This window comes from Neovison vison, chromosome 2 (assembly GCF_020171115.1).
Source record: "Neovison vison isolate M4711 chromosome 2, ASM_NN_V1, whole genome shotgun sequence".
NCBI lineage: Eukaryota > Metazoa > Chordata > Mammalia > Carnivora > Mustelidae > Neogale > Neogale vison.
The window spans coordinates 182,550,273-182,562,604 of NC_058092.1; the positions used below are offsets into that span (position 1 = coordinate 182,550,273).

The 12,332-nt window shown below is 33.4% G+C and overlaps 1 protein-coding gene across 3 annotated transcripts in view; it reads right to left on the reverse strand.

Moving 5' to 3' along the window:
* Positions 1–12,332, reverse strand: part of HERC4 (HECT and RLD domain containing E3 ubiquitin protein ligase 4) — a 117,405-nt gene that overhangs the window by 65,798 nt on the left and 39,275 nt on the right. For all 3 annotated transcript variants that reach the window (XM_044239628.1, XM_044239627.1, XM_044239629.1), the window contains 3 exons: positions 11,958–12,049; positions 5,633–5,763; positions 2,192–2,352 (listed from right to left, as the gene is read on the reverse strand). In XM_044239628.1, coding sequence (XP_044095563.1) covers positions 2,192–2,352; positions 5,633–5,763; positions 11,958–12,049 — 384 coding nt within the window. The remainder of the gene's footprint in view (positions 1–2,191; positions 2,353–5,632; positions 5,764–11,957; positions 12,050–12,332) is intronic.

Consider the following 12,332-nt stretch of genomic DNA (forward strand, 5'->3'; position numbering starts at 1 on the left):
TTTTAGACCTAAAGACGCAATCAGAAATTCTGTTCCCATTAAACAACCCCTCTGTTCTCCCCTCCCCCGCCAAGGCCCTGGTAACCACCATTCTACTTTCTGTCTCTATACATTTGACTGTTCCAGGTACCGCAAAACAACTAATTTTAAAATTCCATTTCCTAAATGAAACAAGAGGAAACCAGAGAGGGAGACAAACCGTAAGAGAGGAATAATGTCAGGAAACAAACTGAGAGTTCCTGGAGAGGAGGAGGGTGGGATGGATGGGGTGGCTGGGTGATGAACACTGGGGAGGGTATATGTTGTGTAAGACTTTTGAATCACAGACCTATACTCCAGAAACAACACACTGTATGTTAATAAAAAAATTCCACTTCCTTTCTCATTTGAATGCAAATAATCTCAAGGTACAGTTTCAAGGGTAACAAAATGCACCCCTAAGTGACTAAACTTCACAAACAAAAATACATGATTCCTTACAATATTCATGCTCCTTTAAGAAACTATATGAAAGAAACTAATATAATAAATCACCAACATGCCACTCAGGACACAAGAACAGTATTACTAAAATAAATGCTCTAAAGTTAAGAGTGACTGGAAGAAAATGAAGGCATATACTAAATACAAAATGAAACAAAAGCAAGACAAAATAGTATCACAGGCTGACCTTTGCTATATAAAAGCAGAACTGAAATAGACTTTTAGTTACCAAAAAAAAAAAACCTTCAAGGTCATTCATAAAAAGTTATGGATCTTTTCAAATATCAATCTTCACCGTATGCTCATCACTGAATAAAATCTTGACAGAACACACAATTCAAAGAAAAATCCCTAAGGAAATCAAACATAGTAAAATGAACAGGAAGAAAATTCTGAGGATTGGTTTAGGATGATAAAGGAAATAAACATATTTGGAAATATATGTATTTTTTACAAGCATATTTTATCTTTTTAAAAAATATTTTACTTATTTGAGAGACAGCGAGAGAGAGACCACGAGCGGGGTGAGAGGCAGAGGGAGAAGCAGGCTCTCTGCTAAGCAGGGAGCCCATTGCAGGGCTCAATCCTGGGACTCCAGGATCCTGATCTGAGCCAAAGGCAGACATTTAACTGACGGAGCCACCCAGGCACCCTTACCCCCTTATATTGCAGCCTGTTAAAAAAGTCAATGAGAAAACCGCATTCAAATGTTTCAAACTCCTTAGGAAATTAATACCAATGAAAAAATAACCAGATCTACTGAAAATAATAGAAAATAAAAATAAATAAATCACAGATGGGGCTAAAGCAGTAGGGATATAAAAACAAATTTTAAAAATTTCATACCTTAATAGGGAATATATTCACATGATTCAAATTTCAAAAAAAAATAAAACTGTCATGTATCTTAAAGTCCTGTATGTACTCAAATAAACTGAAAGCAGGGTCTTCAAGGGATATCTGTACGCCCATGTTTACATGATTCACAACAGTCACAAAAGGTGGAAACAATCCAATCCACAATAAGTTAGGAGACAAAATATGGCATATACATACAATAAAATGTTATGCAGCCTTTTTTAAAGAGAAAGGAAATCCTGACACATGCTACAGAATGGATAAACCATAAGGACATTATGCTAAATTTATGAAGTCCGTCACAAAAAGACAAATACTGTATGATTCAACTCACATGAGGTACCTAGAGCCAAGTCAAAAACATAGACACCAAAGTAGAATGGTATTTGCCTGCCAGTGGGAGGAGTGAATGCAGAGCTGCTGTTTAATGAATACAAAGTTCTAGTTTTGTAAGAGGAAAAGAGTTCTGGAGACTGGTTGTTCAACAATGTGAATGTTCTGAACACTACTGAACTATACACCTTAAATGGTTAAGTTCATAAATTTTATGTTATGTGTATCCTACACAAGACAAAAATACTTCTGCCCAATGGCATCTAGCCACAGTCCAGTTCTCATGTGCCCAGCGCTCTGAAACCACTTTTACTACTTTATCATGAGTTTTCTTATGCATAAATAAGCAAGTATAGACAAATGAAGCAAATGCATACACTATTCTGTATCTTGGTATTTTCATTAAACAATGTAGTTTGGAACTGTTTCCTGTCAAACACAGAAAACTTCATCATCTAAGACCAATATTTTACTAACTTTAACTTGTACAGCAAAGCTTTAATATAACAAAACTTACCAGTATCTGGTGGACACTGCCCATTATAAGGGAACCAATTTCCTTTCACAGTGAAAGGACTTTTCCTGTTGCTTGTTGAACCAGTTCCTAGCTGTCCATTACCACCAAGTCCAAAAGAATAAATTCGTCCTGATGAAGGAACAAAAGCAGAAGTGTGCTGCCTAGAGTAAAATGATAGAAAATCTGACTTAATGTTACCTTCCAAACAATTTACATTTAGAAAAGCACACAATAATTAACTGATGTAATTTTTTCTCTTCAAAAATACATTAACAAAACCTTTACAGTTCTAAAATTTTCCGTATAAACTAGTTATTAAAAGTTTTACTCTACACTGAATAAATTTTCTACTACAAAGGTAGGCTGCGTAAGCATGACCCCGAAATTTTCTACAACTGTCCAAATTTAAAAAGGCTCAGACCTATAGTGGAATTCCTAATAAGAGATAATTCAGTACAAGGGGTAGCATCTAACTATATCATCCAAGTTCTCCCCTTTCCTTCCCTATAAAATTCTAGCTTAAAGCATCTAAGGATCCACCTCTGGACACCAATCAGAAGTTTTATAGTAAGAAGTGGGCAAGTAATCCAGTACCAATCAGAAGACTGAGGGGTGTGTGTGTGTATATAATAAAACAATGCATAAATATATAAAATAAAACAATGTTTCCTTTTTCTAAAGAAACTGTTTAAAGCCACTAAGTTTTAGGGTGGTTTGATAATGTATTACCTACACTGGCAAATTCTTTCAGGGCACCTTCAAAGTCAGTTCAAACAAATACAAATAGTTTTGAAAACAAATAGTTTTCAGATTTCTTTGCTTTTCCCTGTGGCATTCCCTTCAGTTCCTGGCAAACTAACCTGTTATTTAAAAGGGGTTTTGAGTCAAAGGGGTCTTTAAGTTATCTAGTCTGCCATGTTACTGAAAATCTAAGTAGAATCTAAGAACTGTCCCAAATCCCCTTTAAAGAGATTTCCAGAAGTTAAAGGGCTAATGCTTTTTCCCCTTTTAATGTCTTTTTTCCCCTTCTGAGAGTCAGAAATTTAAGATCTAGAATATTTAAAAGTAATTCTATATACAAAGGAATTTAAAAAGTCACTGTGCATGCCCAAGAAGAGGTGCAGGCTCAGAAAAGATAGGTGCCTGGATGGCTTAGTTGTTCTCCCTTTCCTGCTCCCCCTACTTGTGCATGCTCTCTTTCTCCTTATCAAATAAATAATCTTAAAAACAAGAAAGAAAGAAAGAAAGAAAGAAAGAAAGAAAGAAAGGAAGGAAGGAAGGAAGGAAGAAAGAAAGAAAGAAAAGAAAAGACAAGACCCGAGAAGACCTTATGTTTACACCTCAAGGCTTATGTGTCCCTGCCACAGAGATAACCTATGACAATCAGGAAAAAAAAATCAGCAACCCTGGAAAAAGCATCTGATGTCCAGAGCTATACATTATTACAGTCAAATGTCCAGTTTAAAAGAAAAAAAAATCATAGGACTTACAAAGAAATTGGGATGTCTGGCTTATTTAAAGGAAAACAAAATTAACCAACACAGGTAAACAAATGATACAGCCACTTTAAGGCAATTTGATGGTTTCTTACAAAACTAAATATACTACTACAATAAGATCTGCAAATCATGCTCATCAATACTTCCCAAAGTGACCTACAGATTTAATTCAATCTGTCTCAAATCATGGAAACAAATTCAAATCATGATTAAGTAACACTATTTACCCAGGAGATCAGTACCCAAAAACCTGGCAGTAATAGGATGTTAAATAATTATATATGCACAAAACTGAATAAAACACAGCAATGAGATCTAATGAAGGCAAACCACAGCTTCACAGATACAGATAATCAATCAAACAAGTTAACATGTTATAAGAAAGTCACCGAAGACTACCTACAGTATGATTTCAAGTATCTGAAGTTAACAGCTGGCAAAACTGAACCATATACATACATACACATACACACACACACACACACACACACAATTTGGGGGGGGGGCATATTATATAGGGATATCTACTACATAGAAAAAACTAAGCCCCCAGAAATGAAACCCGTGAGGTCACATTCCATGTCTGTTTCAAACTAAATTTGTTCTTAAAAAAATATTTTTTTCCTATAAAAAAAAAAAAGAAAAAACTAAGCTAAGTGGTCAAAACTTAGTCAAACAAAGTACATTTTGTTTTTTGGAAGTCTATCTAATTTAGTCCACCAAAGGTGAAGCTCAATTTCAACACTGTGACTCCTATTTACTCTCAAGAACTGGGAACCAGTATTCCAATTCAATTTTTACTAATAACTAATTTTATGTGTTAAATAATTAACTGCTCAATTTTCTCATTCTTTAAACTAAAAACAGGTGGATGGAACACCTGGGTGGCTCAGTGATTAAGCGTCTGCCTTCAGCTCAGGTCATGATCCCAGCGTCCTGGGATGGAGCCCTATTGGGCTCCCTGCTCTGCGGGAAGCCTGCTTCTCCCTCTCCCACTCCCCCTGCTCGTGCTCCCTCTCTGGCTGTCTCTCTCACTCTGTCAAATAAATAAAATCTTAAAAAAAAAAAAAGAAATGGAAAAGAAAAAGAAAAAAAAGATGATCTGTACTTTCTCTTCAAGTGTGATGCTATATACAATGTACTACTACATATTCATTATTAATATCTTGCCCCACCCAGTTAAATTTGTTTCAAATACAGAAAAGTAAAATAATCAGTAGAAAAGGTATTTCTTCTGTTAACTATTACTCCTCAGGAGCAAATTAGGCATTTCGAGAAGAAAGTTTGTATCTTAGATTCCTTAACTGCTAACAATTAAAAAAAAAAATCCCTACTTCCAGCTAGGAACTAGTGATCTTCCAGTAATCTGAAAAATGACTGACAGAAAGGGAAAAAGGAAAGACACCCCATTATGTTCTTCAGGCTTTCTAGAAACAAGGAATTATTCCTTTGGTCATATTTATGCAAATCCACAAGAAAGTTATACTGTAGACATCAAGGGGACAGGCCCTATTCAAATAGGAATGACCCGCAAATGTTACCATGGCAAAATGAAGTCTACAATGTTACCAAGCATGCTGCTGGCATTGCTGTAAATAAACTAGGGCAAGATTTTTTTTGTCTAGAAAATTTCTGTGCATGCTGAAAACATTAAACGCTCTGAGAGCCAAGACAGAGCTTCCTGAAACATGTAATGGCAAACGATCAGACAAAAAGGAAGCCAAAGAAAAAAGGACCTGAATTCAACTGAAGTTCCAGCCTGCTGCACCCAGAGAAGTACACTTTGTGAGAACCAATGGATACTAGAACCTGCTCCCTATAAATTTATGACCAGGTAAATGTAAAAAAAAAAAAAAATAAAAGACCTCTGGACTGTTAAAAAAAAAAAATCCTAAATAATTGTGTTATGGAGACTAAGATACTCTCTTATATAATAGTTTACCTTCCACAAGCAATCTGAGTGACAATGCTTCCCATAAGTTCAAAAACTTTCCTTGGGTTTATTTCATGACTGGTAGAGTTATGACCCAATTGACCATACCCTCCAGCTCCAAAAGTAAACACTCCACCTTCCTAAAAAAAAAAAGAGAGAGAGAGAGAGAGAAAAGACAAAACCCTTTATCATTAAAAGGCCTGATAAGAGAAAATAATCTTTAAGAAAACAGGTTAATCTTTAATATGTGCAGACAATTTTTCTCTTCTATTGCCTCTGCAATTTAACAGACAACAGCTGACTTTTCAGGGTAGAATCCCTTAAACCTAAGAGAAGTGCAGGCTATTTTCACATATTTTAAAAGCACTTATGTTCTTATCATTATATTTAGTTGAAGCCATCATTAAAGAGACACTAATCATTTTCTGCATTGCCTTTCATGGTCATTATATTCATGATCTTGTTGAATCCCAAGTACATAACCTGTAATGTATCACAAAACCTAAAACTGGTTATCGTCTTCAGTTTTCAAACTAGTTATGCTTTTATACAAAGCCTCTGCAGAAAGAGTGCAATTAAACCAGAATGCACAAATATAGCTCTTTTTAACACACAGTTGCTACAATGCAGGGGTTGGGGCGTCAAACCCTTGTGCAGTCAAAAATCCACATACAACTTTTGCCTCTGCCAAACTTTACTAATAGCCTACACTCCTGCCTAAAAACCTTACTGATCACATAAACAATACCTAACTTAACTTTTTTGGTATTTCTAGGCTACACAGTTTACCTATAAGTTTTTTCAAATTGTTGCAATCTCTAAAAACTTTACCAATATATTTGTTTTAAAAGATCTGTGTATAAGTGGACCCATTCAGTTCAAACCTGTGTTATTCAAGGGTCGACTATATATAGTCTTTAAAAAATTTATGGTAAAATATACAACTGGGTTAGGTTAAATATATAAAAAAGTAATTGTCATAACAGCTTAACACAAGCACAATTGGTTTTCCAATTTAACTACTTTTCTTCAGAATTATAGCTGTATACACAATTTTATATTCTGCTTTTAACATTCAGTAGTGTAAGTGTATATATGACTATGTAAGAAAATTGATTTTTCTTTTTAAAACTTTTTATCATGAAAATTTCAAACTACACAAAAGTAAAGACATGTATATATAAATAAATATATATATACTACACACACCATCATATAACCATCACTTGGCTTTAACAAGCTGCAAAAGTTAAATAACCTTGTTTCGTCAATGCCCCTCCCATTTTTCTTCTTCAGGGTGCTTTTAAGCAAAAAAAAAAAAAAAGTACTAGAGTACTTTAAAGCAAACGGTGGACATCAAATCCTTTCACCTATGAATGTGTATATATCTTTAATGACATATACCTTGCACATATATAAATACAAAACACAGTAATACTATATTTACAAAATATTAATTTCCTTTTTTTGACAGAAATGGCAAAGTGTTTATTTTTTAGTATTTATGGTTTTTGTAACCGGTATCTTTTTTTCCCAGTTTTATTTAGGTATGATGAATTGATGAATAAAACTGTATATATCTGAAGTATACAATGTGATTTCACATACGAATACACTGTGAAATAACTACCACAAAGAAGTTGTTAAACACACCCATTATCTCACATGCTTTTTTTTTTTTTTTAAGAATGCTTCAGATCTACTCTCCTGGCAAATTTCAGGCATAGAATAGTGTTGTTAACTAGTCACTATGCTGTACATCTTATAAGAGAAAGTTTGTACCCCTGACCAATTTCCCCCCATTTCTACAACCCCAACTCGAGACCCCAGGAAACAACATTCTATCCTCCATTTCTACAAATTTGACTTTTCTTAGAATTCCCCACATAAATAACATGATAATGGTATTTCTCTTTCTCTGGCTTATTTCACTTAGAATAATGTCCTCCTCCATGTTCATCCATGTTGTTGCAAATGCCAAGTATTTCCCTCTTTTTTGTGGTTTAATATTGTTCTTCCGTGTGTGTGTGTGTGTGTGTGTGTATATACATATACATCACACATTTTCTCATCTGGTAATGGACACTTGGGTTTTTTCTTGGTTATTGTTAAAAATGCTACAGGGTCACCTGGGTGGCTCAGTCGTTGGGCATCTGCCTTCAGCTCAGGTCATGATCCCAGGGTCCCCTGGGATCCAGCCCCACATTGGGCTCCCTACTTGGTGGGAAGCCTGCTTCTCCCCCTCCCATTCCCCCTACTTGTGTTCCTCTCTTGCTGTCCCTGTCAAATAAATAAAATCTTAAAAAAAAAAAAAAAAGCTACAATGAACATGTGAGTGAAGTTAACTCTTCAACAACCTGTTCTTATTTTCTTCAGGTATATACTCAGAAGTGGAGTTTGCTGGGCCATATAGCTCCATTTGTAATTTTTTGAGGAACCTCCCTCCATATTGCTTTCTATTTGTACCAGTTTACATTTCCACCAGCAGTGGGAACAAGGATTCCCCTTTTCTTCACATCCTCACCAGTATCTGTCTTTTTTTTTTTTTTTTTGGTAATAATCATCCTAACAGATGCAGGGTGTTATCTGGGTGCAGGGTGTCTTTTTTTTTTTTTTTTTTTTTAGTTTCCCTAAAGATCTGTCGATTCCCTCCCCCTCTTTTCAGGAAAACAGTTCTTGGTTTTGTCATCTTTTCTAATGTACTTTTTGTCTATTTTTACTCTGACCTTTTTAATATTCTTCCTTCTGCTAACTCTGGGCTCAGTTTGGTTTTCTTTTTCCCTAGTTCCTGGAAGTATAAAGACTGTCTCTTTGAGAGCTTGCTTTTTCTTCTTTCTTAATGTAGCTATTTATTGCTACAAATACTTTACTGGATATGCAGTGAGAGTATTATCACTATCTATCCCTCTTAGAGTTGTTTTTGTGGCATTCCGTAAGTTTCGGTATGTTGTGTTTCCATTTTCACTTGTCTCAATATAATTAATTTCTCTTTTACTTATTTCTTGACCACTGATTGTTCAGGAGGGTGCTTTTAAATATCCACATAATCTGCAAATTGATTTATACCATTTTCACTGGAAAACATACCAGATATGATTTCAATCTTCTTAAATTTGTTAAGACTTGTTTTATGACCTAACATATAATCTCTCCTGCAGAATATTCTGTTGTGTCCTTGAGAAGAATGTATATGTGCTGCTATTGGATGGAGCGCTCTGTGTATCTGTTAAGTCCATTTGATAAAAAGTGTAGTTCAAGTCCTTTATTTCCTTGTAGACATTCCACATGGATGACCTATCTGTTGTTTAAAGTGGGGATACTGGAGTCTCCTACTATTACTGCTGTGTCTCCAGCTCTGTTACTGTTTGTTTAATATTACTTAGATGCTCTCATGTTGAGTGCATATATAAGTATAGTTGTTATATTCTCTTCATGAACTGACCCCTTTAATTTTAATATAAGATATTGGATACTGAGGCCATGTTTAAAATTTTCCTGATTACTTTATTAAATCACACCAAAGTACATGTCTCCTTGGTAATGCTAAAAATAAGTAGGGACGCCTGGGTGGCTCAGTTGGTTGGACGACTACCTTCGGCTTAGGTCATGATCCCTGAGTCCCGGGATCGAGTCCCATATCAGGCTCCCGGCTCCATGGGGAGTCTGCTTCTCCCTCTGACCTTCTCCTTGCTCATGCTCTCTGTCTCTCTCTCAAATAAATAAATAAAATCTTCAAAAAAATAAAAATAAAAATAAATAATAAGTAGGTTGGGGGCGCCTGGGTGGCTCAGTGGGTTAAAGCCTCTGCCTTCAGCTCAGGTCATGTTCCCCGGGTCCTGGGATTGAGACCCACATCACACTCTCTGCTCAGCAGGGAGCCTGCTTCCTCCTGTCTCTCTCTGCCTGCCTCTCTGCCTACTTGTGATCTCTATCTGTCAAATAAATAAAATCTTAAAAAAAAAATTGTATGTTTGCTTTTTAATTATGTGTAACAGTTTCTAGGTTCTAAAAACAAAACTGTAAACCAAAGTACATTTGATCTAGCTATTAAATTTTTAAAAATACAAATACCATGTAACATGTTCATCTTTTATCCCTGCTTATACAAAAGTCAACTATTCTGTACCTTTTTACTTAACAATATCTCCTAAAGATATTCCATATAGAGATCTTCTTCATTCTATTTTACAAGACTTGAAAATACTGTTTTACAAGTCCTGGGTGGTTACTACAGTTTATTTAACTAGAGTGCTACAGAAAAGACATCTGCATTCTTTCATTCGTTTGCTATTAAAATAATGCTGCAATTAAACTGCTTTGTGCACATGCAACTTCCTATCTTTGGGACAGATTCTTAAAAGTAGGGTTGCTAAGTTAAAATATATAAGTTAAAAAATATATATATGCTAAGTTAAAATATAAAAAATATATATAGCATATATATGCTAAGTAAAAAATATATATAAAATATATATGCTAAGTTAAAATATATATAAATATATATAAAATATATATGTGCTAAGTAAATATATATTATATATTCTAAGTAAAAATAAATATAAAAATATATAAAATATAAAAATATATATAATATATATAAAATATAAAACATGCTAAGTTAAAATATATATTATAAAAATATAATTAAAATATATAAAAATATATAAAATATATTTATAAATAAATTTATAAAATATATGTGATATGCAAATGAACTTGAAAAAAATCTGACATCTTTATGATAGTGTGTTCACACCCATTAACATGTAGGTCTTTACATTTATTGTTTTTTTAAAGTCTGTTTTTAAATTGCTAAGATAGGTTTTGCAAAAGGAAACTGCTTCATAAAGCAATCCTAATTTATTTGCAAAAAGTTCTTCCAGAAAAACAAAAGATATATGGATACAGAACTGTATTCTAACTTAAATCAAGGGAAAATAAAATATTTTTCTATTAGGATATTTAAAACTATCTTATTTTGTTAGAAATAATATATACCAGTGCTCGCTTCAGCAGCACATATACTAGAAATAATATATACCAAAAATGCCAGTGAACAAGTACCACCGGCTACTATCTTAAGAGGAATACAGAATATTAAAATTAAAAAAAAAAAATCAACAGACGTAGGCAGTTACATATCCTGGGAAAATACGATTGAGTGGTTATTTGAAGGGCTGAATTTGATAAGTATTAACACTGTAAGTCTTTCTACCACAAAGCTAAGGAATAATATATAATATTATATATTATAGCCCTAAGGGATAATATATAAAATATTTTTTACTATTATTTCAATATAGCCTTATTTCTTCTAACCACCCATGACAGAAGAGAATGACGATTTATAACTTGCCAACATAAGTTATTAAAACTATCGTGACTAATTTGTAATTTGAATGATAAAAATCAATAAAATATAAGATAAGCAGATAAAACTTCCTTACTAAAAGGCAAGTAATAAAAATTTTTAAAAAACAACTTTTATAATTAGTCATATTTTTAAAAGTACTCTGAGAACATTATACTTGATAATGAATAAGAATAATTCTTATAAAAAAATTTCCAATGTGGGAGTGTGTACAAGTTTGTGTATGCAGAAGTCTGACTAGAAGTTAATTTTTTCTTGCTAATATTATCTACTATGCAGAATGAAGAAAGATAAAGCAGCAAAAAATTTCGTTTCTAATTCAGCTAATAAAAAATGTGTCAGTTCCTTTAACATGACTATAAATAATATTCCTAGCAAAGGTTAGTTTAAAGTGATTATTTTCATTCTACCTCTAATCACTAGAGGACTACACAGTCCTGGTAATGAAATGGGACATACCCAAGAAAGTTACAGGACAGAGTTAAAACCATTAACAAGACTGTGATGAAAGCTCATTATAACTACTTGCGTAATACTTAGCCTGTGGTTAACAGGCAGATTCATTCTCCTCCATTACCTGTTGTACAGTATTTATAAGCCAAACAGGAGTTAAAATCAGGCAGTTACGCAATATAAACGGGACTGATACACAGAGGATGGCAAGTCTGACAAACTAAAAAGGAATTTTTTCATTCAAAATATTAAACAGTATTTCATATAAAGCTGAGAAATTAATACACATTATCACATTTAACAGATCATAACTCACATTTCATAACAATAAACAATTGAAAATTAAGGTAAATTGTTTTTGACAATAATAATCTAGTTCTTGTCTTCAAGATAAATTACTTTTTAGACATCAATAACACTCGAATTTTAATGTAAATATCATGAAAACATTCACTAATTATAAATTACTACCATGAGTAATAATAAAAAAGTTTTATAGGAATACAATACCTTGGTTAGTGCAGCAGTATGATCTTCTCCACAACAAACATAAACTATTTTCTGAGTTCTTAGTGACTTTAGTAAATTAGGAACATACCTATCTGAAAATTCCAACAAGAGACGTTAACGGTATTTTTTAAGTTAAAACTCTTCTAAAATGTGTTTCCTCTACAGCTTCCCAAGCTCAGTAGACAGTGATAAATAATTTTAACTGTGATTCAATGATTTACTAGTACAAGCCTACTTAACTGGGTTTCCAGATCTTTCTATTCATGCTGCTATAAGAAAGGAGGGTTTTAAAAAGTAATTTAAGTGTTAAACTCCCTTAACACCAATCTTTACAGAACTAGAAATCAAGGAATTTCAAAGCTATTTGCTTCTAAT